The sequence below is a fragment of the Triturus cristatus genome, chromosome 9, assembly GCF_964204655.1.
Source record: "Triturus cristatus chromosome 9, aTriCri1.1, whole genome shotgun sequence".
In the NCBI taxonomy this organism is placed as follows: Eukaryota; Metazoa; Chordata; class Amphibia; order Caudata; family Salamandridae; genus Triturus; species Triturus cristatus.
In genome coordinates, this window is record NC_140592.1 from 85,157,044 (window position 1) to 85,182,341 (window position 25,298).

General features: G+C 45.6%; 1 protein-coding gene across 3 annotated transcripts in view; it reads right to left on the reverse strand.

Moving 5' to 3' along the window:
- Window positions 1-3,079: 3,079 nt before the first annotated feature.
- The window catches only part of IRAK2 (interleukin 1 receptor associated kinase 2), a 292,230-nt gene continuing 270,011 nt past the window's right edge, over window positions 3,080-25,298 (reverse strand). For all 3 annotated transcript variants that reach the window (XM_085624476.1, XM_085624478.1, XM_085624477.1), the window contains one exon: window positions 3,080-3,868. In XM_085624476.1, coding sequence (XP_085480602.1) covers window positions 3,729-3,868 — 140 coding nt within the window. In that variant the 3' untranslated portion in view covers window positions 3,080-3,728. The remainder of the gene's footprint in view (window positions 3,869-25,298) is intronic.

Sequence of the window (25,298 nt, forward strand, 5' to 3'; positions counted from 1 at the left end):
AAAACAATGAAATATGCAATAGAAGGCCAGCATATCAGAAGGGTGGATAAGTTAAAGTACCTGGGGATTCAACTGGATTCTGAGCTTAACTGGCGTTCGCTCTGTAATTAAAATGTTTCCTCTTTTAGCAGGGCTATATTTGGTGTCAGGGATTTTTCCCGCCGATTGGGGCGCATCCACATCCAATCGGTTTTGGAGATCTACAGGGCTAAATGTATCCCCTTAGTGTGTTATGGCAGCGGAATCGGGGGATACGGCCAGGTTGCTCCACTTCAAGTTGCAGAAAATACGTTTTTAAGGAGCCTCCTGGGTGTTTGCTAAAGCACACCTTACGAAATTGTCCACGATGAACTAGGTATGGCATACTTAGCCAATCGGCTTTGACTTAATCCATTAAAACTCTGAAATTCGATCTGGACAAAGGAGGAGTTGGGTTTTAATAGATTGATCCTGCAAGACAGCTTACAAGTAGACACGCCCCTACAGATCCCATGGTTGGCGTACGTGGCTGGTAGTTTGCGGGAAATAGGGATGCCGGATAGGTTTGTGAACACCACAAGCATAACTTGTGCCGATGGAAAATGGGTTGAATCTACACTTATGGATAAGTTCAGGTCAGAACGTGAAGATGTTGCCCTAATAAAACACTCCATTCAACACGCACTGTTGGTGAAAACAGTCAGTAACATTGAACCTTATCTGACCTGGGACATACCCCGCCATCTACGCTGATTGTTGACTGGTCCCTTAAAATCGGGGTGGTTTCAAATACTCAGATCTGCCCCCCCTGCAAATGCAATAACATCTTGATTAATGACACATTACATGTGGTTATGTTCTGCTCAAAATATAGTTACCAGCGCCACAATTTTATCACAGCTTAATTTTAACAAAGTTAGACCAGCCTTACATTTTATTTCACAGCTGTTGAATTCACCTTTCACCTACTTTTTTCTTGTGCACTTTCTAGTGGGAGTTTTAAAATATGAATGACTATGATACTGATATTGTATATATTGTTTTTAAATGAAATGATTTGTCTTTTGTGATTTTATCTAAAGAATCGAATAAAGATGATGATGAACATCTTAATATAGCAATAAGCAACAGAAATGTGACCAGTCTAGCTTTGCAAAGGGCTTTCTGTCGCCTGGCAACAAGTGTTACTGAACCCAGGACCTGCTGACCTTCAGGTGACTTCTCAAAATCTGGCTGTTCGAGCAGTAGCAGCACCCCCCAGCGCCTTGAGACCCTCTCGGGTGAGTAGTGCACTTTACAAATGTTTGATTGATTAATGCATTTTTAGGAGCTTTTGCACAGTTTGAGCTAGAAACATTTTTTGTTTGTTAAATCTGCAAATTATACAGCAAACGATTAACTATGTGGCAAATGCGGCAAATCTACAACTATGCAAAAATCACGACGGCCGCACAATCCCAGTGGCCCTGCATAAAGGTCACTACTTAGTCTTTAATTCTTGCCACTTGTGGTTACAGCATGGGTGGCAGCAGAAGCTACATGAAGACTGCTGGACGTTCGATTGCTCGAGGGTCCAATAATTAATTTATGTTCAGGTTAAAGTCCCCACGTGTTTTTGTTTCCTTTATCAAGTAGTTTGAATTTGTTTCGAGTCTTATCACACTGAGACCTTCCTGCACAACATTCATAAGGAAGTTATATTAGCACTCTCTTTAGAATAATCATCAGATTGTTCAGCCTATCTGAAAGTATAGAAAGAGTGCAATAACTACTTTCTTTTGTTAGCATCCAAAGCCTTCCTGGGAAAAATGAAAAGCTAGGTGGGACAGGGACGTTGGACCTCTAGGTTTGCTTATGAGAATCAAGATGTGTGGAAGAAGATGGGCTGAAGAGGATGGTTGCTACAGGTTTTATTGCCTTCTGTCTAAGGGCAATCAAAACCACTAATTTCTCTTCTCCATTCCTGGGCCTCTAATCGTAGATTGGTAAATTAACACCCTCAGTTAAGGACAATTTATTTTCTTTAGATTAGTGGTACCGTCACTAAATCAATGAAACCTCAGAGAGCAGTACTTTTGTGTTATAGACTGTGTCCTCTTGAGTCACAATCTGGTTACATTAGGATATTATGCCTTCAGTTGGTGATTGTTGCATTAGCATAACAACCCTTCCACTGAGGTCTATACCATGGATTATATGTCCCGCCGCACCTTGGTATTGGTTAAATTGCACCTGTTACAGTTGCCATCCTTTGGCTATATTGGTAATTCAATACATAAGAATATTGAGAGCTCTACTGAAGACAATGGTGTGGCAGCAGACTATAAACACGGTTTTGTGGCACATAACTCTTCCATATTCACCTGTTGGGCATTTTCCCCCATCTAATGGTTAGGCCCAGGAGTGTTTTTTTGTCCCTACCCCCCATGGGCGGCGCCCTGGGCATAGCCTGCATTACAAAGTCAATTGTAAGCCCACAATTCTCCCCTAACTTAGCAGCCTCTTTTTAGATTCATTATGTTTTTCACTGGTGGTGTACAGAGCAAGATCTCGAAATAATGCCGATAGAAGGTCCAGGAATAATTGAAAGTGTAATCGGGTCTGATACTGGATTTTGAATTCCGGTTTTACAGTGGTATTCGATGTAGTTGGATAATGTTAAATATTGCAGTTTGTGACCCTGAGACTCTTTAACGCCATTTTATAGTATGGACATAATCTAAGTTTTTCCCTAATTGCCACCTAAACTTCGCCCTTAACAATAAACCCCGATTATGTATCCCAAGAGTCCATAAGTCTTATTTGTTTATTCCTTTCATAGATTTTTCTTCCTTTCACAGAATGAGCCATGAAATGTGTAATACTGAATCCTGGGTGTACAGTTTTTATATTATTTAATAACAGACATGGTTGACTTCGAGAGACTGTAATTCATTTAGTATCTTTCCCCCGACATAATGTGGGTATCTCTTCCATATAAAAATCTGATTTGTCTCTCCCAAAGTCTCAGCTCTGCTATATGCTTGTGGACATGATGGAAGTGCGCATGTCCCCTTCATTCATTGCCATACAAAGCAGTAATTGAAAAACACAACATGAGTGGCGAGACAGGAGCAGCACTTTTTATTTTTTTATGCTCAGAATTTGAAGGCTTAGCTGGCACATTACTTTTTTGACTTAAATACTATAATGCATGATAATCAGCAAACATTTCTTGTAAACAAATATATGTTCCACTAATCTACAAAGAAACAACGTCATAGTGTTGTTTATGAATACATCACAAACAGTTTTCTGGTTCTAAGTTAATCTAAAAAGTTGTTTGGAAGATTCTGCAGCGGGCTTCGGTGGATAGTAAGGGTTCCTGAGAGTTGGTGAAAGTATGCCATAGTGACAAGAATTTTAATCCATTTGGTCTGGAGCCACTTTGTGCTTTAGAGAAAGAGATCAGGATTTTCTGGCTGTTTGTGATCACGGGAATTAATTCCTTTGCACCACTTTAAACAGGAATAGTGTTTTGCCATTTATTCTTTAGATGTTCGAATCAAGTTTGTTTTGTCTGCAAATTTCTCACCTCAAACAGGACCACTGCCTTCTTGTCCTTCCACAGGGTCCCCCGTTAGTCATCGTTCTCTTTTTCTCGAAATTGACTGAATTTGTGTGTGTAGACTTTAGTTAACAGTCACATTCTACATTTACAAGGATCATGTCCACCCAGGGCATCTGTCAGCAGATCTACAGAGCGCAGTTCATAAGGTGGTGTTCGAAGCTTCATGCGTACTCGTTTCAGAGTTCAGACTGAGCAGCTCAGAGCTGTCTATTTGCCCCTCCTCGTAAAGAGCAATCTTCTGCAGCATCTTTTCCTTTGCATTACTCTTTTTGGACGTCTCTGTTAAAGTGAAACATGAAGGGTTAACACGGTTCATATCTGGAGATGGGATATCTTTAAAACGGTTAAAAAGAGCAACGTTTGGCATAAATCAATTCAGAAACAAATAGTATGCAATTCCTCTTTCTAAGATCAAGGAAGTGTTTGCTTAAGGCGATGTTATACATGTATCCTGCAGTCAGCTCTTAATGTCTTAAGGGCACATCTAGATACCGTTTCAAAACTAGATGGAAAAATAATTAATAATCAACAGCACTTCATATGGTAAATATGATGAATGCAAAAAGTGGTATTAGCAATGTAAAATATATATCAGAAGCTTCCACACTGAATTGTTTTGTATCGTGTAGCATGAGAGAATATTAAAAGATGCACTTTGACTTTTATCCTTAATAACGGCTTCCTTCATTCTGTCATTGTTTGAATACTAAAATTAATTAAGATCATAAACCAATACAGCTCAAAGTGCTTCGTCACAAGTTTGAATACCAAGACCAACTCAGCCTTCCAGCCTTTCAAAACCAGTAAACCGAGTACCCATAAATTGGATAATAAAACCTGTTATTGACAGTGTGTCGAAACAGCAGAACTGTACCATGAAGTGCTAAAAATACTATTTGCTTCTGCAAAAGATGCAGCAAAAGATGTGTGAATTTGCTAAGCTGGTTTCCTTTAGAACTGAGATTGCACTTGTTTGTTGATGGCAAATGTTCACGAAGGCTTTCTTCTAACCATTGCCACTAGGATCCGACTACTTCTACCTAAAGTAGGTTGATGCTCTTACCACACCAGCCAAAACCTTTGCATTGCCTCAGTGAGGTGGAAGCATCGTCCTCAACAGGATCTGAGTGGCCAATCGGCCTTCAGTTTCAACAATTTCATCCTCTTTTCAAAGCAGCCTCCAGTGATATGACGGCGAGCAATAGAACATTTGAACTAGTAAACTGTCTGCCCAACTCTATGGCAGACATCGTAGCTTTCTTGTTTGCCTATATGTTCCACTTACTTAGGCCAGAAATACAGAAAGTCTTTATCATTCACTTATCCGTTGTGTCACAAATTCCCGCTGTTACTTAGAGTGCTTTTCATCAAATGCGGCAAATAAGTAGTCTTACTCCCTTACTCCAGTCATACTGGTTCTTTCTTTTTATGCTTGGATTATGGCACAACCCAGTACTTGGATTCCTCTTTGTCACGGGGAGGGAGTTGGGGGGAGGGGAGGGTGGAGGGAAGGAATAGAAAGGGGGAGGGACAGGAAGGAAGGGAAGGCGCGCAGCAGGGAAGGGGGTGGGATGGAGCCGTAGGGGAAAGGTATTGGAAAAGGATGGTAGGAAGTGGGGGTGGGGGGGGGCAGTAGGGCCTCCAGAGGTATTTGGATGTCGACAGAATACCTTGAGGGCTCTGCATCTACACCATCCAGTCATATGAGAATCCAGATTCTCTTCTCCTGCAGGAGTGGCCTGAATTCACAACCGCATCTGCAAAGGGGATGGTCCAGATCCTCATCAAATATGCCATAAATGATAGGGCAAAATTGGAAGAGATTAAAAAATCAAATCAAGGAAACAATAGCACAGGAGAAAGAGACATCAACTGTTAATGACCTGCGCCAATCGATGAAAACACAGCTAGCAGCATATGAAGATACAATCGAGCAATGCAATTAAGTACATTTGCCAGGGACCAGTGGGGTTATGAGTCAGGCAGAACTTGCCTTTCGCCAAGAAATTAGATATCCCAAGAAGACAACTCAATCAAACCAAAAATTTTGAACACTGTCAGCACCAGGAACACTTTTGAATCAGAAGTGGACACAAACCTCTCAGAGGGAGAATACACAAGTGCAGTAACAAGACCAAGCAATAGTGGAAATACAATTTTTTTCCTGGAGTACCAGGTAATGAGATGAACATGGCAGAGAACCTCCCAGCGTACACGTCCTCCAGAGCACACAGGAGCAAAACCAGACTGGGCAAGAAAGGAAGCTGCAGATCCAGCACCACAAAGAGTGACCAGGAGCAGGCGTGGGGTGCAATGGAATTTATGGAGGCAGAGTTGACAATGGTCAATCTTACTGAAAGGATTTTAATGAATGTCGAGAAAGGTCCTCAAGGTAGGTCTGACTTTCTGCCCTACCTCATGTTTAGTTTACATACAAACACGTATAGATCTCTATCAATACATCAGGAAACTCAAGCTGATGAAGGTTCATATTCTCCATCCCAAGAAAATGGGATCTACTGGGATAGAAACATCAAGACCTACTGACAAACCTGACAGGTAATGATGTGAAGGCTTTGACACTACATAATTTTGATGAAGTTGGACTAGCCAACTTTGAAAGTTCAATGGATGATATTTCAGCCCTAGAACGAGCAGGGATATGGCAACAGAAGCAAGAGCAATGTTAAGGCTAAATCGTGCTTTATCCCACAGGCTTCACCTGATGCCATAGACTGCTTTCATGAAGGGGTTACAAAAGATTTGAAGAGGTTGAGAACCAAGAGTCAATGAGGACATACCAGCAAGAATCAGAATATGATTAAGGAACAATGGAAAGCTATACTATCACTCAAGAATGACAATGCTGCAATTATAAAGCCATCAGATAAAAGGGGGTAATGTAGTCCTACAAACAAAGGAACAATATTACAAGGAAGCCCGTAGGCATCTTCATGTTACCAGCTAATCTCGACCCATGCAACAGCCGACTTTGAGTCCAACCAGAATGTTGATATGCAAGAAACAGTTTTTTCCCACCACCGTAGGAAGTCATTACCCCGGAGGGGTTTGTCGAAAGCTCCCACAGCCGAGACAGATCAGCATTGCGGTGGGACTGGCTGACCGAATAAAAGAACAAGCAGTGGAGCTATGGGCAAAGTGAAATATTAATGACTATGCTTTGGGACAATGCGTGCCCAATGAACAACAATGTTCTGTTGTACCCCATATGAGAGTATAATGTGTTCATCCCCTTGTTTTCTTGGGTCCTGATGAGGCCAAAAATAGTCTGAAGGCCGAAACGCATCAACCATTTTCCCTTTGGTAGAAAGAACAATCCACTGATCGAAAAGCGGAATTAATGACCTTTCGTTAAGAGACGGAATAGAGAAGTCTAACAAAAGATTGTATTCCTTGTACCGTATATCTGTGGTTGGATTTCAAATGTATATGATTGGTGAATAAAACCAACAACATATGTAAAAAGAGATGCATGAATATGTCCGGGAAAGGTCAAGAGTGACCACAATAGTGTATACAATTTTGTTTGTTTTTGTGATTTAAAGTCATTTTTGTAGGCTGTTTGTCTTATAAAATGAAAAAAAAAAATAAGAAAAAGGAAATAAAATAACACCAACAAATAGGTTTTGAAATATTTGGTTTTGTGAGTCTTTCAAACAACTGTTGCCATAATTAAGTTGAATGTTTTGTCAGACACATTTATTATGTTTGTTATAGGAATTTATGGTCTTAAAGGTACTGCTGCACTCAACTCCTTTCTTGTTTTCCACAATTCAGAAGCTGGAGCAATGGCGGACACGGGCCTCATTGGGGACCCCATTGTGAAAGAACTCTGCAAGTTAGTGACCACCTTCTTGTCGCTATATAAAGTCCATGAATGTGGTCTTTGGCAAACATGTTTTTGGTGGGCCTGTAGAAGTATGGGTCACTCTCCTGGCCATCCCTTCTCCTAGGCCTCCCAGCGGTACCAAGGAAACCACCTGTACCAGAATCAAAAACTATTTGAAGGATTCTGTCTGACCCGAGGCCGCAGAGGGAGAGGATCCTTTAATGGTGCTGCCAATGCCCCAGGTGGACTCTGGGGTAAGGAATACCCTTTCTTCCCTTCCAAACATAGGGGATGTTTAAGCCTGCTCCTCCACAAGTGGAGAGAACACACAGGGCGCCTGGGTGCTGCAGACTGTCACAGGCTTCCAGATAGTTTTATGGGGCGCCACTACAGAACAAAAGGCCAGCTCTTATTGCCTTTTCGGAACTGGACATCCATTTTAATAACAAGAGGTTACCTCTCTCCTGGTCAAAGGAGTCATCGTTCCCTCAGTGTTACATCCCTCTGGTTTTCTCAGCAATATATTCCTGGTCTAAAAGAAAGGCAAAGGGATGCGTCTGGTAATCAAACTGAGAGAATTCAACGGCCGAGTGGTCTATCATCACTCAAAGATGGAAGGCCTCCATCTGCTGAGAGACATCCCACTACCTGGCAATTGGATGGCCAGGACCGACCTGCAGGATGCTTACCAAAGGATCCAACGATCAGCCCAGTTCTCCTACGCCGTGGTCCCCCACGCCAGAAAGACCAGATCAGGAGGCCGCTCCTTCTCCTTCCTCACAGCCAGAGCCTGGAATGCCCAACCACTCCACCTCAGACAGACAACCTCACTCTCCATCTTCACGAGAAACCTCAAAACTTGGCTCTTCGACAGACCCCCTCCTTGATGGACGGGAACCTGCACCTCCCCTCCTCCCCAGCGCCTTGAGACCCTTACGGGTGAGTAGGCCAGCTTAACAAACACATGATTGATTTACAGTCTCATTGGAGGTTCCTACAATTCTGGTGGAAAGGGCAGGTCTACAAGGTCGTAGCACTTCCTTTTGCTCTCTGGTGTTTCACCAAGGTGTTGAAACCGGTAGTGGAATTATTGTGATGCAGGGGAGTTTGTTTGATAAATTATCTACACGTCATTGTACTCTAGTACACCCAGGCGAGGCCTGACTCCAAGAACAGCTGGAGATGGCACACCACCTCCTACAGGACCTCGCTTCATTATCAACAAACAGAAATCAGAGTTCAGCTCTTCTAAGTCTCTGTGTTTCCTGGGATTTCTCATCTGTTTAATGGACCAGACCTTAGCCCTTCACTACAATAAAGTGTCCATGGCCAAGAAGAGTTGAGATGTGCTTTAGCGAAGGAGTTTGGTCTCTCTCAGATACCTGACCAAAACAGTGGGACTTCTCGACTCCCTCAGACAGGAGGGATCTTCCAGTCACCCTCTGGCTGACTTTATATCAGCTATTTGACTAATAGATAAATGGTGCGCTAATAACACATTGCATTCAGGAGCCCATGGCAGTCTCTCTGATAGACTATTTCCTCACTCTGGCACACCACCTTCCTAATTTCCCGGAGGTCCAGCCCCTTGCCAGAGACATCACGGATCACTTTCCATTTGTAGGAAGTCTTTAGTCTCCATAGAAGACTGGACCGCTGGGAGATGCACTTAATCCCTGGTACCTAAAAATACCTCGGAGCAGAGAAGGCCTCTTCGAGATGACAGAACAATATTTTGCAGAGAATTACTCCCCAGTTGACTCCGCGCAGACCCGTACAAAACGTGGGACACAAAAGGGACAAGAGGGAGATGCTAGAGATGCTCATACACGAGATTCATGAGTTGGAAACTAAACTTACAGAGCAGGGACACATAGAAACCAAACCCACTCTAGGCCTAAAACAAGGAGTATAGGGACGCAGCAACAAATGCAGCTAGACTGAGCCATAGAGCAACACATCTCCTCTGTGAGGCTGGGAATAAGGCTGGGAAACTTCTGACCTGGCTAGACAGGCTGACCATTGGGTGTTGAAGGTACAGACTGCCACGGGCGAGTGGGTAACGCATAGACAGTGTGGAGCAGATGCCTGCGCCGCCTACTATACACAGCTATAGTCCCCAGCTTGCCCGACATCTGGATTCCATACCTCCCAGGCTCAGACAAGGGCTCTCCTGGAAGAGGAATTCACCAAGGAGGAAATCATAAGACTTAAACTCTGGTAAGGAGGTTAACCTCAATGGTGTGCCAACTGAATAAACTGACAGCTTCCAAACTGGCCCCTCACCTGCTATGAATGTTTCGACATCTGGGCTCGCTTCCTAGAGACCAAAGATTGGCCACCATTGCTGTTATACACAAGGATGGTAAACCACCAGATGAGCGCGCCCCATATCGTCCAATCACGTTCTTAAATGCGAAATTAAAATACTAACCAATTTACTGGCTTCCTGACTGATTCAGGTGATCACAACTCTTGTTCACCTGGCTCAATCTGGATTTATGCCAGGAAGAAGCACCACTCTTAACTTACGACGCCTACAAGGCGTACGGAGCTCGGCTGTCAAGTTTCAGGAGGATGCCTTGGTGCTCTCGCTTGACGCCAGAATGGCATTTGACACGGCTGAATGGCCATATATGTTCAAGGTGTTAGCCAAGCTGGGCTTTGGACCGCGCTTCACAGCTTGGATGAAGCTCCTATATACCGAGCTGTTCGCACAAGTCAAAGTAAATGGGGGGACAACAGGGTGTTCGGACTCCAACGCGGTACCTAGCAGGGTTGCCCACTCATCATTAATTTTTGCCCTAATATTGGCACCTTTGGCGTTCTGGGCCAGACGGGACACGCTGGTCCGACCCCTGCGCTGGACCGACCACTGGGAGGACAAAATATCACTTAAACAGATGGCATTCTGCTTTACATGACAAACACCGTCTTCACGCTAGACAGATTAATGCAAATACCCTGCTCGGCCGCTATTCAGGATATACCACTATCTATAGTAAAGTCCTTTATATATATATATATATCCTACACAGACTAACACCACAACTGCTCTGCGACGGTGAGCTAACTATCGCTATTGGTTGATTATGGTACCTCGGAATCTATATAACAGCTGACCCGGACTGGTTTTATATCAGTAACCAGACACCAGCACTGGAACGGCTGAAGCTAGATTTCCAACACTGGATGTCCTTACCTCTGTTGCTTCTCGGCAGAGCCACGCTTGTTAAAATGTCCTTACCTTGTTTCCTCAATGCCCTACACAACACGCCCTATATGGTCCCCATATCCTACTTTAAAGCAATTGAGGCGAAATCAGGACATTGATCGGGGGCGTGGCCAAGCCGGCGGCTAAGATGGCCGCTTCGTAGAGAAGCTCAGAGGATCACGCAGGCCCATCTGAAATTTCCCCAGAACAATGCGGCTCAGGCCATGCTGAAAGAACCGTAACTTGCATAGAAGGAGGTGCTGCCCTTCGTGTACCGTTCACGGACCGCTGATCGGCCAATAACGCTCCTGGTGTGGCCGGGAGGGGCCCAAGTCACGGTGTCCGGAGCTCACGGCAGACCACCGTACATAGAGCAGCGGAGAGGGTAGCGGTGGCGCATGCTGAACCTGGCACTGGTGTAACACCCGGCCGTTCCCCCCACCCCCTCCCCCCTCCAGCTCGTGTCTCCGCGCTCATTGGTTCCGACTGTCGGCCCGGCCCTGCGACCCCCATCTAGCGAGTGCTGCCGTGCGTGAGAACAAGGCCCGCACCCTGCAGCGATTGACTCACTACTGGGGCCTGTTGACAATAGCTCTGGCCGACACAATATCACACCTGGCACAATTGATGAGGCATGGGACGGAAGGATCCCAAACAGAGAACCCTGCCATTTGAAAGAGTGGCGGACAACACCTCCCTTAATCCCTCCGAAATGGCTGACAACATGCAGGCCTTGGAACATTCTGCGGGCACCGAGACAGCTGTCGCTTCTCTGCTGCAAGAAATGAGGGCCGGTTTCAAGGCTCTGGATTCCCGTTTTGACACCTTAGATAAGAGCATTGCGGACATGGGGGCAAAAATACAAGCGCACGATCGACGGCTGGACGTTGCGGAGGCTCGCATATCAGACATTGAAGATGGAACAGCGCAGTCCCTCAAGAGGCTGGAGGCGAACTAAGCGACTGCTCAAGGAGGTAGCTATTAAAATGAGGATTTGGAAGCACGCAGCCGCTGCAATAACGTCCGAATTATGGGGGTTCCGGAGACGACAGCCACGGGCCGGATGGATCACTTCGTGGAGAAGTTACTCACAGAACTGTTTGGCGGAGAAGTCTTCACACCTGGCTTCGTGGTAGAACGGTCCACAGATCACTGGGCCCCAGGCCTAATCCCGGTCTCCTCCCCTCACCCCGCCCCCCCTCCCCCCCACAGGCCCATAATAGCGCGCCGCCTTAACTTTAGGGACCGCGACACTACATTAAGATTGGCGAGAGAACGCAGAGATGTGACCTGGCAGGGGTCGAAATTGTCCTTTTATCCAGACTTTACCGCAATGGTTCAGGAGGCCTGACGAAAGTTCAATGGAGTGAAGGCCACGCTGTGAAATCTAGGGCTCAAATATGGCATGCTTTACCCGGCGAGACTGAGGGTGGAGGTTGGTGGCAGGTCCCTCATCTTTGACACGCTGACAGAAGCGCAGGAATTCTTCCGGACATACAGGTAAAATAACATACACGCCACGGTGGGCGGATCTCCATCTTCCACGCCACACAGCGGCTCGGATGCTAGCGCAGAGCTTTTTTCCAATCCTGGCACTGGTTGACGCAATGATTTGCTCTAAATGTACTTATGTTTTCCAGTGGGGAAATTTTTTGTATTGTTTGTTGCTATGACATGAGGCTTGTTCGACCCCGTTCTGCCACCCCCCCATGGTGTATCCGTATAGTTGGTTCATTTTCACCTTGGGGCTTTTTGTTTGCGCCCTGTTGGTTCAGCAGATGGCTCCTTTGTATGACAGGTTTGAGTATTCATTGAGGGTTGGCCTCCTTTGGGTTAGAAGGCGGCTGGGTGGGAGGGGGGGGATGGAGGGTAAGTTAACATTCAATAGTCCGTTTCCACACCTTAATTCAACGTTATTAGATATATTTGATGTTCACAGCAGTTTTGACAGGATGAGAAGTACACTTTCCTCTGACGACACGGTTAGGTAATATTGAGTGCCCCTCTGCGCTATCCTTGATGTCATGGAACGTCAGAGGTCTCAACGATAACCGTAAGCGCAGACAGGTGCTTCATTATCTACTCAAAAGACACACAATTGATGGACGGAATGCAGAACAAATCAAAACATTCACCCCCAGTCAAGAGATCTGGGTTAAATCCATCATTCTTTTGCTCACCGTGCCACCCCAGTTTAGACCTGGCCATGTGCAAATCAGTCTTGACCCTGTGCCTCATGGGAACAGCCCAGCCCGAACTGCCAAGCCAGGTCCTCCCTGGACCGGAAACAAGCATCCTAGGACCGGTTTCCGGGTTTCACCCCTCTTCAGCCAGGATAGCTTGATTCCAGTGGCACAGTGAGCCCAGGACCCATGTCTGGGCATACCTGGCGCACTTAGGGCGAGAAAGCAAAAGACACAAAATTGATGGACGGAATGCAGAACAAATCAAAACATTCACCCCCAGTCAAGAGATCTGGGTTAAATCCATCATTCTTTTGCTTACCATGCCACCCCAGTTTAGACCTTGCCATGTGCAAATCAGTCTTGACCCTGTGCCTCATGGGAACAGTCCAGCCCGAACTGCCAAGCTAGGTCCTCCCTGGACCGGAAACAAGCATTCTAGGGCTTTCCTGCACGCGTTTGCATGGACAAAGATGGCTGCTCTCGCCATTTGTCCAAAGCAAACAGCATGTGTGTGTCCGTGGGACAGTGGACAGTCTGCCATCTTGTGCCAAGCTTTCTATTGTCATGGCAACTAAGCTGCCGCTTCGTGTATGAAGCTGCATTCCTTACTGCGTGTGCGCACGCTTAGCGTATGAAGCTGCATTCTTTACTGCGTGTGCGCACGCCCCGCACATTAAAGCACATTGTTGTTTCCATCGCTCAGTCCCTGGCCCAGTGTCGGTGTCACCATGTTACTGTGTTTGTGCCTTAGAAAGATGCAGGTTAGCACTATGTCAAACCATGAGAGCTGTGTGAGGTTACAGTCGCATGGTACAAGATGGGACCTCTAGGGTGAGACACCTACCAGGGTTGCATTCCCAGATTCGAGCCCCTCGGCGGTTCAGGTCTGCAGGCTCCACACAGCGCAACACCTCCCGCGCCAACTCAGGGTGTGCGATGAAGCGGCGGAAGCCTTTACTGGCCTGTGCCCGCTCCTGCAGGTACTCCAGGTCATGGACTTCTCGTTTCCACCGCACCCCGGCGAGTGCCGCAGCAGAGACCCCATATCCGAGGAAGGTGGCGCAGGAGCAGCGGAGGCAAGAGCAGTCCACTCTGGAGCGTGTACATGACGACAGAGGCGACCCTCGCACACATCCCTGCAGAGTGTATGTTTCCACCTGTGCCGACACAGGTCAGCACCCCACACAACACTCTGGTGACACTGCACGTGTGTACGACAGAGGCGACTCTCGCGCACAGCCCTGCAGGGTGTATGTTTCCACCTGTGCCGACACAGGTCAGCACCCCACACAACACTCTGGTGCCATTGCATGTGTGTGACCTTCTACATTGTGCAGGAACCCTGAAGGTGGCGCAGGCCGTCAAAGGAAAGCACACACAGGCTTTTACTTCTGCTTCCGGAGCACAAATGAATGTAAACCGAACGCTCTAACAAAGCGCTAGAGCGCTAATACTCGGCTTACGTTGTGCTAGCATCAAGCGAAAGGTGCTGGATAAACCACATTTACAATGAATTCTCTTCGCTATGAGGCTATCTGAATTTGGAAATGACTAGGGTTTTACATGTCCTAGTGATCTGCTTCCCCTTGTTCCTTTTCTTACCTCCCGTCTCTGTGGTAAAAGAATTTATCTCTCCTCCTACTGCGATGGAGTCAGCTTTCAAAACTGATCGGTGTGGCGGCGGTATTCTCAGCTGCGCGCATTGGGCGGTGCTGGCTGCTCGGAGCTGGTGGAGGAGGGTTCCGGCTCGGATTGGAGGTTTTCAACGAGTGATTGGTAACGGCGCTGTAGCGGTGAGAAGGTCCTATCAGACTTTTCCTTTTCCGGTTGACCAAGTAAGGACGCTGCGAGTCAGTGGAGTCGGAATCGGTGGAGAAGCTGTGTGTCTCCATGGTGGAATCACTATCTTCTGGTTTAGGGAAAGATCCAGTTTTGGGGATTTCCATCGGTTGGAGTGGTTTGGAGTGGGGTGAGAAACGCTCTCTTAGGGAGGAAAGAAGTTCCTATTGGGGGGCGGTGAAGTGTGTACCACCGAGCGTCAGTGGATGGATGGACGTGGCTGCCGGGTGCCCTGATAACTCCGTCCAGGAGAGTGCGGGGGGGTTGGAGAGCGGTGAGACGGTAAACGGTACTCAGGGTCTCCTGCGAAAAAACCTATCACTACAGGCAAAAGCCCCCTGCCGGAACAGGTACGCCCTGCGTGCTAGGTTGGTCCTGGACCCTCAATTGAAAACCTCCAAATACCCGCTGAGGACCTCCCCCCCCCCCCCCGATTTTAGAAATAAGGCCTGGGAGCAAAAAGGACCATACATTAGAAGAGCCATTAGATAGCTCCAGAGCCCCTTTGAAGAAGAGTCCGGCCAGCGCAACTAGTGTGCGAAGAGGAGGAAAATCCAAGAAATCTCCTCCCTCAAAAATCAGAGTGACACCATTAAGACCTATTACAAAGTCATGGCCTCCAGCACAGCTGCATCTACTACCACCCTTACAGCGTCTATAAAAGATGGAATAGCAGTGGATAATTTTGAGGGGCATAAGGGTCTGAAAATGCAGCAATGTCAGGCTCTTAATGACGGAGCAGCTATAGATTCTGCTCAGGAACAGATGGTGAGGATACATCCGGAGATAAGATTATCGAACTCCTTCGCTGCTCTTGCTGAAGAGGGACTTAGAGAATCAGTTACAGTGAGGGACAAACCTAGTGTCAGGGGGGTTATTGACACTGTCACCGTCACCACGACTTCCGTGTGTGCAGCTACCAGTGCCGCCGCCCCGGTTAATATTTCAGCCTCAGATATTCCTGATACATCGAACGCTCGTATTGCCTGTGCTAATACATCCTCAGGCCATCAGTCGACTCCCCCCTCTTCTTCCTTTTCCTCTTTAGCGGATATTCTCCTAACAATGAAGGATGACATCAATTCCAGATTTACCATATCTGAGTGTAATCAAGCGGTGTTGGCTAATAGATTTTCTATCTCAGAAGCCAATCAGGCAGCTATACAGTCCTCGTGTGAGGCGCTCTCAGCAAGGATAGATGCAGTCACTCTATAGAAAATGAGTTACCAAAGATGAAGAGTTCAATCTCCATGGTGGAAAGTGATATAGAGAGATTGCGCAAGGAGAATATGGAGATGAGGAAGGACATTGAACGGCTTGAGAACCATTCAAGACGAAATAACTTAAGACTGTTGAATGTACCTGCAGCACAAGAGGGTTCAGCCCTAAAAGGGTTTGTGATCAGGCTTCTGAGGGATACGGTCTGGCAAGGCACAGATGAAATCGACTTGAACATAGAGATACAAAGGGTTCATCGGGACCCCTTCCGGAGAAACCTTGCGCATCAAAAGCCGAGGAAAATCCTGATCAATTTTTTAACATTTACAGTTAAGGAAAGGATTTTGGCACAAGCCCTGAAAGAGAAATCGATAACATCTAAAACCTTCAATTCGTTCTCTTTCCAAATAAGATCTGACGTTTCCCATATCACGGCAGTCAGGCAATGGGAACTGGGAAAGAGGTTGGAGGTGCTTAATTCTCTAGGGGTAACTGCAAAATTCAAGTTCCCAGCGCAACTCCGGGTAATGTGGAATAACCACATGTATCAGATCAAGTCAGTAGAAGAGGCAGACTCCTTGGTAGTTAAGATAAAGGGAGATCAGAGAGATAAACGGCAGTAGTAACATCCATTTTTAGAAGAGGATGGAGTAAGAGCAGTTTTTGGATTAGAGCTATAAAACAAGGGGAGACGAAGGGGGAAAAAAAAAGCCTTTTGGGGAATTTTTAATAAGCCCGGCATCCACCGGGGGGGTACCCAAAAGGCAGTGCCTATTGTTAAGGTGGGTTTCTCATGGGCTAGGGGGTTAGGTTGTTTTTTTGCTCTTTGGGCACTGGGTTTTAAGGGTGGGAGGATGAGTGGGGCACTGGGGTGGGGAGCATTTGGGCAAAAATATAAAAAAAAATCTAATCTTACCGATATTGGATAAAAGTGCTGTCTTGGTCGAGAGTTTCTTTGTGCCGGTTAGTGGTACAAATGGACGGTTGAGATGGTGGGGGACACGGGGTTAGAGAGAGGAGGGACCATGTTTTTATCCTGGAACGTAAATGGTATGCGCTGCCCCAGGAGACAGATTGATTTTCAAGTATCTGGAATTATCCCGAGCTCAGGTTTTCCTACTACAGGAGACTCTTCTGTCCCTGGAGGAAAGTAATTCTATATTTTCAAAAATTAGTTGGATAAAGTGCTTTAGCGCTTCCCATCAGTTGTCTCACATAAGAGGAGTTGCAATTCTAATAAAACAAGGTACATTATATACAATGGGGAGAATTCAATCTGACTCCTCTGGTAGGTGGATTGTTGCCAAAATATTTCTCAATAATGTAGAGACAACTTGTCTCCTTCTACGGTCCGAATGTGGACGATCCCTCTTATTTGCTTAAACTTCAATCAATTTTGATGCTGGAGAAACCACCTGTAGTTTTAGGAGGGGACTTTAATGTGCTGTTAAATCCTAAAATAGATAGATCTAATCTAAGCCACTACGTAGGAGCCCCTAAGGTTCGTCGGGCACTTTTAAACTTAATCCACGACCTTCAATTAGTTGATTCATGGAGGGTCAAGGAGGGTCCACGCAGGGGGTACACATTTCAGAATAAGAAACTGGGTCACTCTTCGAGGATAGACTATCTATTTGTAGATAGTCTGTCGCAAAGGAATATTGAGCAGATTACTATCTTACCTAGCCATATATCAGATCACGCCCCTCTAGTTTTAAAACTCTCTAGCGGCAAAGAACGAGGGCAGACAAGGTGGACATTAAAGAGGGCAATGCTCAACAACCCTGATGTTATTTCAGCTATTAAGTCCTTTTCCATCGACTTTTTTCCTAGAAACATCGGTAGTGCCTTGCTTGATTTTGTGTGGGATGCGTATAAGGCCGCTTTAAGAGGGACCCTCCACGGATTAATTTCAGGAATTAATAGAGTAGAGACCAAAGCCTTAAAAGAGCTAGAGGGGAAAATCTGCCAGCTAGAGTCTGCCTGGTTATCCCTCGCTAATGTTCCTGAGCAAGCTCGATTGATTTCATCAGACCTTGATAATGCGAGACAGGATTATAGGTTGAAGCTGGACAAGAAATGTAAAGCACAGTGGGATGCATCTCGCATGGAAAATTTTGAATACGGGGAGAAAGCTGGGGCTTTGTTGGCCTGGAAGGCTAGACTTGATAGATCTAAAAACGATATTAAAGAACTTGTAGTAAATAACGAAGGAGAGACTTCGAATAGAGTCGAGGATATGCAAACTTGTCTGCTATCTCTATTTTCCGATTTATACAGGGAGGTGTCTGCCCCAACCTTTGAAGCAATAAGAGTTTGGCTAAGTGATAAACAGCTCCCAGCGTTATCTTCGGAGGATAAATTATGGTTAGATGCTCCCATTTCCGAAGAAGAAATTCAGGAACAAATTAGGAGATTGAAGAATAAAAAAGCGGCTGGTTCCGATGCAATACCAAGTGAGATTTATAAACTCTTAGCGGACGAATTAGTTCTGGCCTTAAAGATAATCTTTAACTCTGTTTTGTCGATAGGAGGCAGGGTCCCTGCATCATGGAAGGAAGCCATTCTGGTCCTGATTTTAAAGCCAGGTAAAGACCCCACTAAGGCAGATTCATATCGACCGATCTCCCTGCTGAATGCCGATTATAAGATCTTTGTCGGCATTCTAGCAGGGAGATTGGCAAAACTGGCCCCGAAATTGATCCATCAGGACCAGAAGGGTTTTATGGCCGGAAGACACTTAGACGACCGGACTCATATACTGATAGGAAATATAGATCTTGCGGTACAAAGGCAAGTCCCCATGGCTTTGGTCGTGTTAGACGCGGCCAAGGCCTTTGACAAAGTTTGTTGGATTTACTTGTGGGTTGTCCTTGAGACGATGGGATTTGGTCCGATTTTTATTGAGACCCTCCAGAGATGCTATCAGGGGGCCTCGGCCCGGATACTCCTGAATGGTGTGCTTACCTCTGTTTTTTACATCCAACGTGGGACTAGGCAGGGCTGTCCGCTTTCCCCAATGTTGTTCAATATTTATATTGAACCGTTGGCTCAAGCGATTAGGCTAAATAATCTAATAGTTCCTTTTCAATCTGGCCCTTACAGCTCGAAGTTAGCCCTCTATGCGGACGACCTAATAGTATATACTGGCAATCCGGAAACCCACACAACACTCTGGTGCCATTGCATGTGTGTGACCTTCTACATTGTGCAGGAACCCTGGAGGTGGCGCAGGCCGTCAAAGGAAAGCACACACAGGCTTTTACTTCTGCTTCCGGAGCACAAATGAATGTAAACAGAACGCTCTAACAAGGCGCTAGAGCGCTAATACTCGGCTTACGTTGTGCTAGCATCAAGCGAAAGGTGCTGGATAAACCACATTTACAATGAATTCTCTTCGCTATGAGGCTATCTGAATTTCGAAATGACTAGGGTTTTACATGTCCTAGTGATCTGCAGCAACATTGGAGGCCGTAGTAACAGAATACATTCCACAAAACGCCACTATCTTTCGGACTGTAAACGCGCTTGAACCGTTTGATGTTTTCACTGTATTTACAACTACAGATGCTCTTAGTGTGAAGAACCCAGAGCAAGTACATATTGATTTTTCCACTGACAGTTATTGGTGCTTTCGCAATGGACTTTCCCTGCAAGTACAAAAATTACGGCAAATCGGTCAAGACCCTGTTATTGAGGTGATCGCAGCCAATCAGGTAAGTCTAAGCATGTTTTATGTGGCAGTCCAAGATTGATTACAGCAATACTAACTGTACTATTGGCTAGGAGATCTTTTGCCAATTGTTAATTGGATGCATTGCCGCAGAGAGTGCAATCAGCTGAAACAACGATCAAGCTCTTTGGATGTTGATGGCTGAAGCCAGAGCATGCCCTCTATTCACAGTATGTAGCACAGTATGTAATTGCTGCACTTGTATGTCTTTCTACAGTTTACGGGTTTAGATGTCAATGCAAAAACACATTGACCGATTACTCTTCAAGGAAACCTATGGCTGGTGCAATTGTTGTGGCCTGTCCATCCAAATGAGCCGGGGCCAGGCACGAGAACATCTGAAAACAAGCATTGAAAGTGCAATAGGTCTCTCCTTTGATTAAGTTAAAGCCATTTGCTTTGCTAATAGTATTGTATAGCAAAGCAAATGGCTTTAACTTAATAAAAGGCGAGACCTATTGCATTTTCAATGCTTGTTATTTTAGCAATGGACCCACTGATTAGACATTTTCAGGAGCGTCACATGAATCGAGGGTTACAGCTCAATACTGGCCTGTTCCTGGTTTCCCTTTATGCTGATGACACCATCCTATATGTTCGAGAGCCACAGATTAATCTGGCACTCCTTATAAGGGAAATCATCCGCCTCTGTAGTTTCTCAGGGCTGGGTATAAACTGGCATAAGTCCATCATATTTCCATTAACTGCAGGTACGACACAATGGGACTGTGAATTCCCCTTGAATGGTGCCATGACTCGGTGAAATACCTCGGGATTCATATCCACCGCGAGACCACTCGCATTATTCGCTTAAATTACGGCCAGGCCGTTCACAAGCTAGAGGAACAGATTGTACATGGCTGAGGTTACCATTGTCATTGGCAGGTCGGGTGGCAATATTGAAAATGGTAGTCCTTCCCAAATTTTATATGTATTTAATAATATTCCAATTCCCCTCACTGATGTTTTTTTCGCACACTCCGTTCCCACTTGGTCCGGTTGGTATGGGGAGGGAGCCAACCGCGCATTCGCTGGTCGATTCTAACGCAACCTTACGACAGAGGGGGGTATAATGTCCCGGACTTTCAACTGTATTATTTGGTGGCACAATGTCGATATGCACACGCCTGGTATCACCCAGATGCACGTTTACAGTTTCTATGACCAGAAGCGGACCTTGTACTCCCGGACAAACTATCCACTGTGCTTCCCGGAGGGTTCCCTCGAGACAGAAGTGACATTCAGACGGTTTCCACCACTTCCTGGGCGTGGGGTAAATTGAGGAAACTCACCGGCGCAGCGCACCTATATTCATCCTCCCTTCCACTGCCAAATGCTAGATGGTTCCCAATCACAGGAGAGGGCCTGGTACAGCGCACCCTGACTGCACTGGACATTAAGAAAATAGGTGATCTCTTCCCGAGGGGCATGTTTTCTCCCTAGACTAGGACGACAGGCTGGCAAGTGGTAGTTTCATGACACGCTTCACCATGACCAGTGTCAGATTGGCACTGCAGGCCACATTCCCCACATTTCCTATCATTCCCCCACCTACATTAGTGATAGAGAATCCCGGGGGGGGGGGGCTCGACTAATTTCCAAAATGTACAAAGCCAGCGCTACCATGAAACCAGTATGCGACACCAAACTTCGACTAGCCTGGGCAGTAGATATCAGTGGCCCCATAACGGATGACCAATGGGAAAAATGTGCTGCGAGGCCACTAAAGAAATCTCCCTTAACAGTAGGCACAAACTGCTTCACTTTAAGTTTCTGCGCCACAACTAATTTACTCCTGCCATGGCACATAGAATTAATGTCACTAGGTCTCACACTTGCTTAAAATGCGCCGCACCACACGCCGATTTCATACACTTAGCTTGGTCTTGCCCCCGATGACAGGCCTACTGGAGGGGCGTCCACACTACCATGGGGAAAATGATCAGCCTCCCTCTAAATCCCATCCCAGAGATCGCGCTGTTAAGATATACGGTACAGATCCCCAAAAAAGTTGGGAGGTTGGCCTCCTTGGGGCTACTTCTGACCAAAAGAGAGGTTGCCATACATTGGGGCCGGAAAACTTCTCCCAAATTGCAGGATTGGTTACAGAGTCTCGCATATTGCAATGTTAATGCCGAATCCTATGCCAGCTTGATGCCATCGACATCTCGCCCCAGAGACATTTGGGGTCCATTTAGAGACTATGTAGCAGCTAATAAGCAGGCCTCGGGCACACAGAGAACGGCATTGTACCGGAGGGAGTGGGGTGAACGGGTGGATGTTATATATCGTAGCTGGAGTGGTTCAGTGTTCGGTGCAAAGTACTCACGTGGGGTTTGAGGTGTATTACTGGGCGAGATGTGGTGATGAGAGCTATGCATCGGGGGACGTGGAGATGGGTCGAGCGCAAATTCTATATTTTGGGATAAGTGTAGTAAGAAACTATTATTAATGCTGCCAAGATTTCGACTGCTATTGAACTATTAAGTGTGAGATTCTGTATTTGAATAACGCTTGTGTGCGATAACATGTAACCGATGTTTAAATGATCGAAAAATAAAGTGTTAATAAATCAGGACATTGGTCTGGGATGGGGGCCTGGCAGTAATAGCTATAAAAACAAGCATTGGCATAGCCAATAGGTCTCGCGTTTGGGACCTTATAATAAACATGTAGAGAAGAAGTGACGGGGGAGGGGAGGCAGGGGACGAGGGAGGTGAGACAAAGGAAGGGATTGTCAAGGGAAGTGTGGGAAAGAAAATATAGAAAATTAGAGGTATTTTGATTTCCACAGCTGAGCGACTGAAATGTAATTCTGTATGCAGGCCTCACCAGTGAGTCTGAAGATTCTGCCAGCACCTTCTTAATAAAAAACTTTACATAAGGCCAATGAATAGTTATTATGTCAACACAATCAAATCCCCTTAATTAACTTACTGATAGCATCTTCCGTCCGTGCAAGTGAAAAAGATACATCACACGTGCGAGCAAGGTGCGGGTGGCAGCTGCCCCGACCTTTGCGCAAAGAATATATAATTTCAGTTATAGTTTTTAGTAGGTAAGGTTTTCCTTGAGGTTAGACATGCCAATGCTATCAAGGCTCAATACTATGTCACTTTGCATTTGGATAAAGCAGCCCAGCATGTATAATGTGAGAATGGGCACTCAAGGGCCACATAGTGCGGGGCGACGTGAGGTAAACGGCTATGCTGATACGGTTTCTGTCATATGGTAGTCACAGGCGAACGGGCCTGGTCCACGGAACACAAAAGAGCCAAACAGATTTCAGTGCCACATGCATAACGCTAGCGGGGGCCCAATGTCACGAAGGGCACAGTATGCTCTGGGAGTTGAAGTCCGAATGTACTCCATTGTTCCAATTAACACAAATGGAAATATTGGCGTGCATAAAAAAAAACAAAAAATTGAGCGTCATGTATGTGCATGATAAAAAGGGGCCATCTGGTGGCCTGGTACAAAAAGCACAAAGGCATCTCATTTTGCAAGGCGTGTGCATACGTTGCCTTTAAATGGAAAACAAACACAGCTATAGGATGAGAGGCTTTGTAACTTATCTGAAGTGGTGCCATAAACCATGCAGCTTGTATCTGGTTTAGCTCCATCCACACCCTTTCCTTCTAGGACGCCGTGAACAAGGGAACACTTGACAGTATGAGACCGAATAGAAGTCCCCAGCTCTAGAAAACGAGAACGTTTCATCACTCGACAAAGTGCACATTCAGACTTGAAATACAGAACTACCTCAAGCAGGCCATGCAAACAAGCATTGGCATAGCCAATAGGTCTCGCTTTTGGGTCCTTAGAAGTATTTAGTTATGCAGCACAATATCCTTTGTGCAACAACATCAACTGTTGCATGGGCAAACACTTATAGGTTCCCAAAAGCGAGACCTATTGACTATGCTAATGCTTGTTTTACATAGATTAGGGGACCGAGCATCTTAAGAGGCAAGAGGGAATTTTCTTTGATTTTTACTGTATGCTTGATAAACTCAAACGATACCACACTCCACCTCTATTCAAGGACTGGGTGTTGCATTTTGCAGGTTTATCAGCTTTGCAGCAAGACTGTGCTTGCAGTGTCAGAAGAAGAATTCCAGGGCAAACGGGCTAAGGGGTGCACGTCCACACCCCGGAAGTACTTGTGTAACACTGCTAAAGAAAGATAAATCCAATAGAAAGGCGTGGAAAGCCCCGCTCTACTCATGCTGGGACTGGCAGGGACTGAGAACAGACACGTTCTGGGAAAAGGTAGGTTACCTGGAGAAGGCATGTATTGTTGGCAGCACGGATGGGTGGGTAGGGGTATCAAAAGCTGATGAATGTTCAAGTCCATTAAAATTATGGGAGAACAATTATTCAAAAGAAGCACTTTCACATGGGCATTTCTTCAGTAACATTTGGAGGAATAGATAAGCATGCGGACAGACAATCCTGCTTATTATCCGTAGCATCTTCCTACATGGGGGACAGAACAGTCATTGAATGATGTTTATTTCTATCGACATATGGCTGTGGTTCCATGTTGTAAGGCATTGATATATTTGTACTCACATTTTTGATAACACTTGGATTAATGTAAGCGTTTAGTTTTCTCACGGGACACGTTTTGTTCAACAAAGATGAGTTTAATAAATCTACAAATAGTACTTTAATTCCAGACAGATCTCAAATTTAGCAATTGCACTGGTATGCCATTAGGATGTAGCAGCTCTATCGCCCCTGAGGGAAGGAGTCCCCTTGACAATGTTTTCACATCAGAGGCTTGTCCAAAGAGTGTGGTAAGTTAGTTTATTTTAAAGGTTTTGTTGTATTTCAGCTTTGATAGCACCGCTACACACACTCACAAGCCACACTGGTGGCACTGTAGGGAAGGATGTAGTGATCGGCCAATTAGAGTATCTAACAGAGGTCCAAGTGGCCAGGTGGATATGTTTCTTTTACAGGTCTTGCAAAATGGAGTCCAAACAAAGAGGTCTGAAACATATCGAGTGCAGGAAAGATTTACATAGCTTATGTATCTGAAGAAGTAATTGTTGCTTATTAATGAGTACGATCGTAGCAACAGAAATTTAATTAGCAACACAACATTGCATTGTAAAGAATTACTTGTTTTATTTCTTGTCTGCATGGACAAGAGTTAGCATCTTACGTTTGTCAAATTACAGTGCTTTTCAGATGAGTCAGCAAAGTCAAACAGACTTACGTTCAGCTCAACTTGAAACTTTAAAAGTCTGCTAGACAGCAGGGAAGGCTGTCTGCAGACATTGTTCAGACTACAATTGTGAATGTGTATTTGAGAGTTTCAAAATTGTCCCTCTGAGATACACAAGGAATGAGCATCGGCTCTAGCAGCGTGATCCGTTGTAATAAAAGCCTTGCTTCCTTGAAATGGATTTAAAATCATGGCCTAGCCATGGTGGCTGAGCCTGTAATCTTGCCTCACAGGACAGTGCCTTTATGTTACAGACCCTTATCACAATTGTTGCAAGTATGCACTGAATGGTGCCTTGTGGTGAAAGTGAAAAGCTGTCAAGAGACAAATAGGCAGGCCCTGTTGTGTGTGGACAGGTTCATGGCTCAACTCTGCTCCCAAGAAATACCCCTTTCCATATACCAACCTGTGCTGAAGAGGGTGTGTTAAGAGG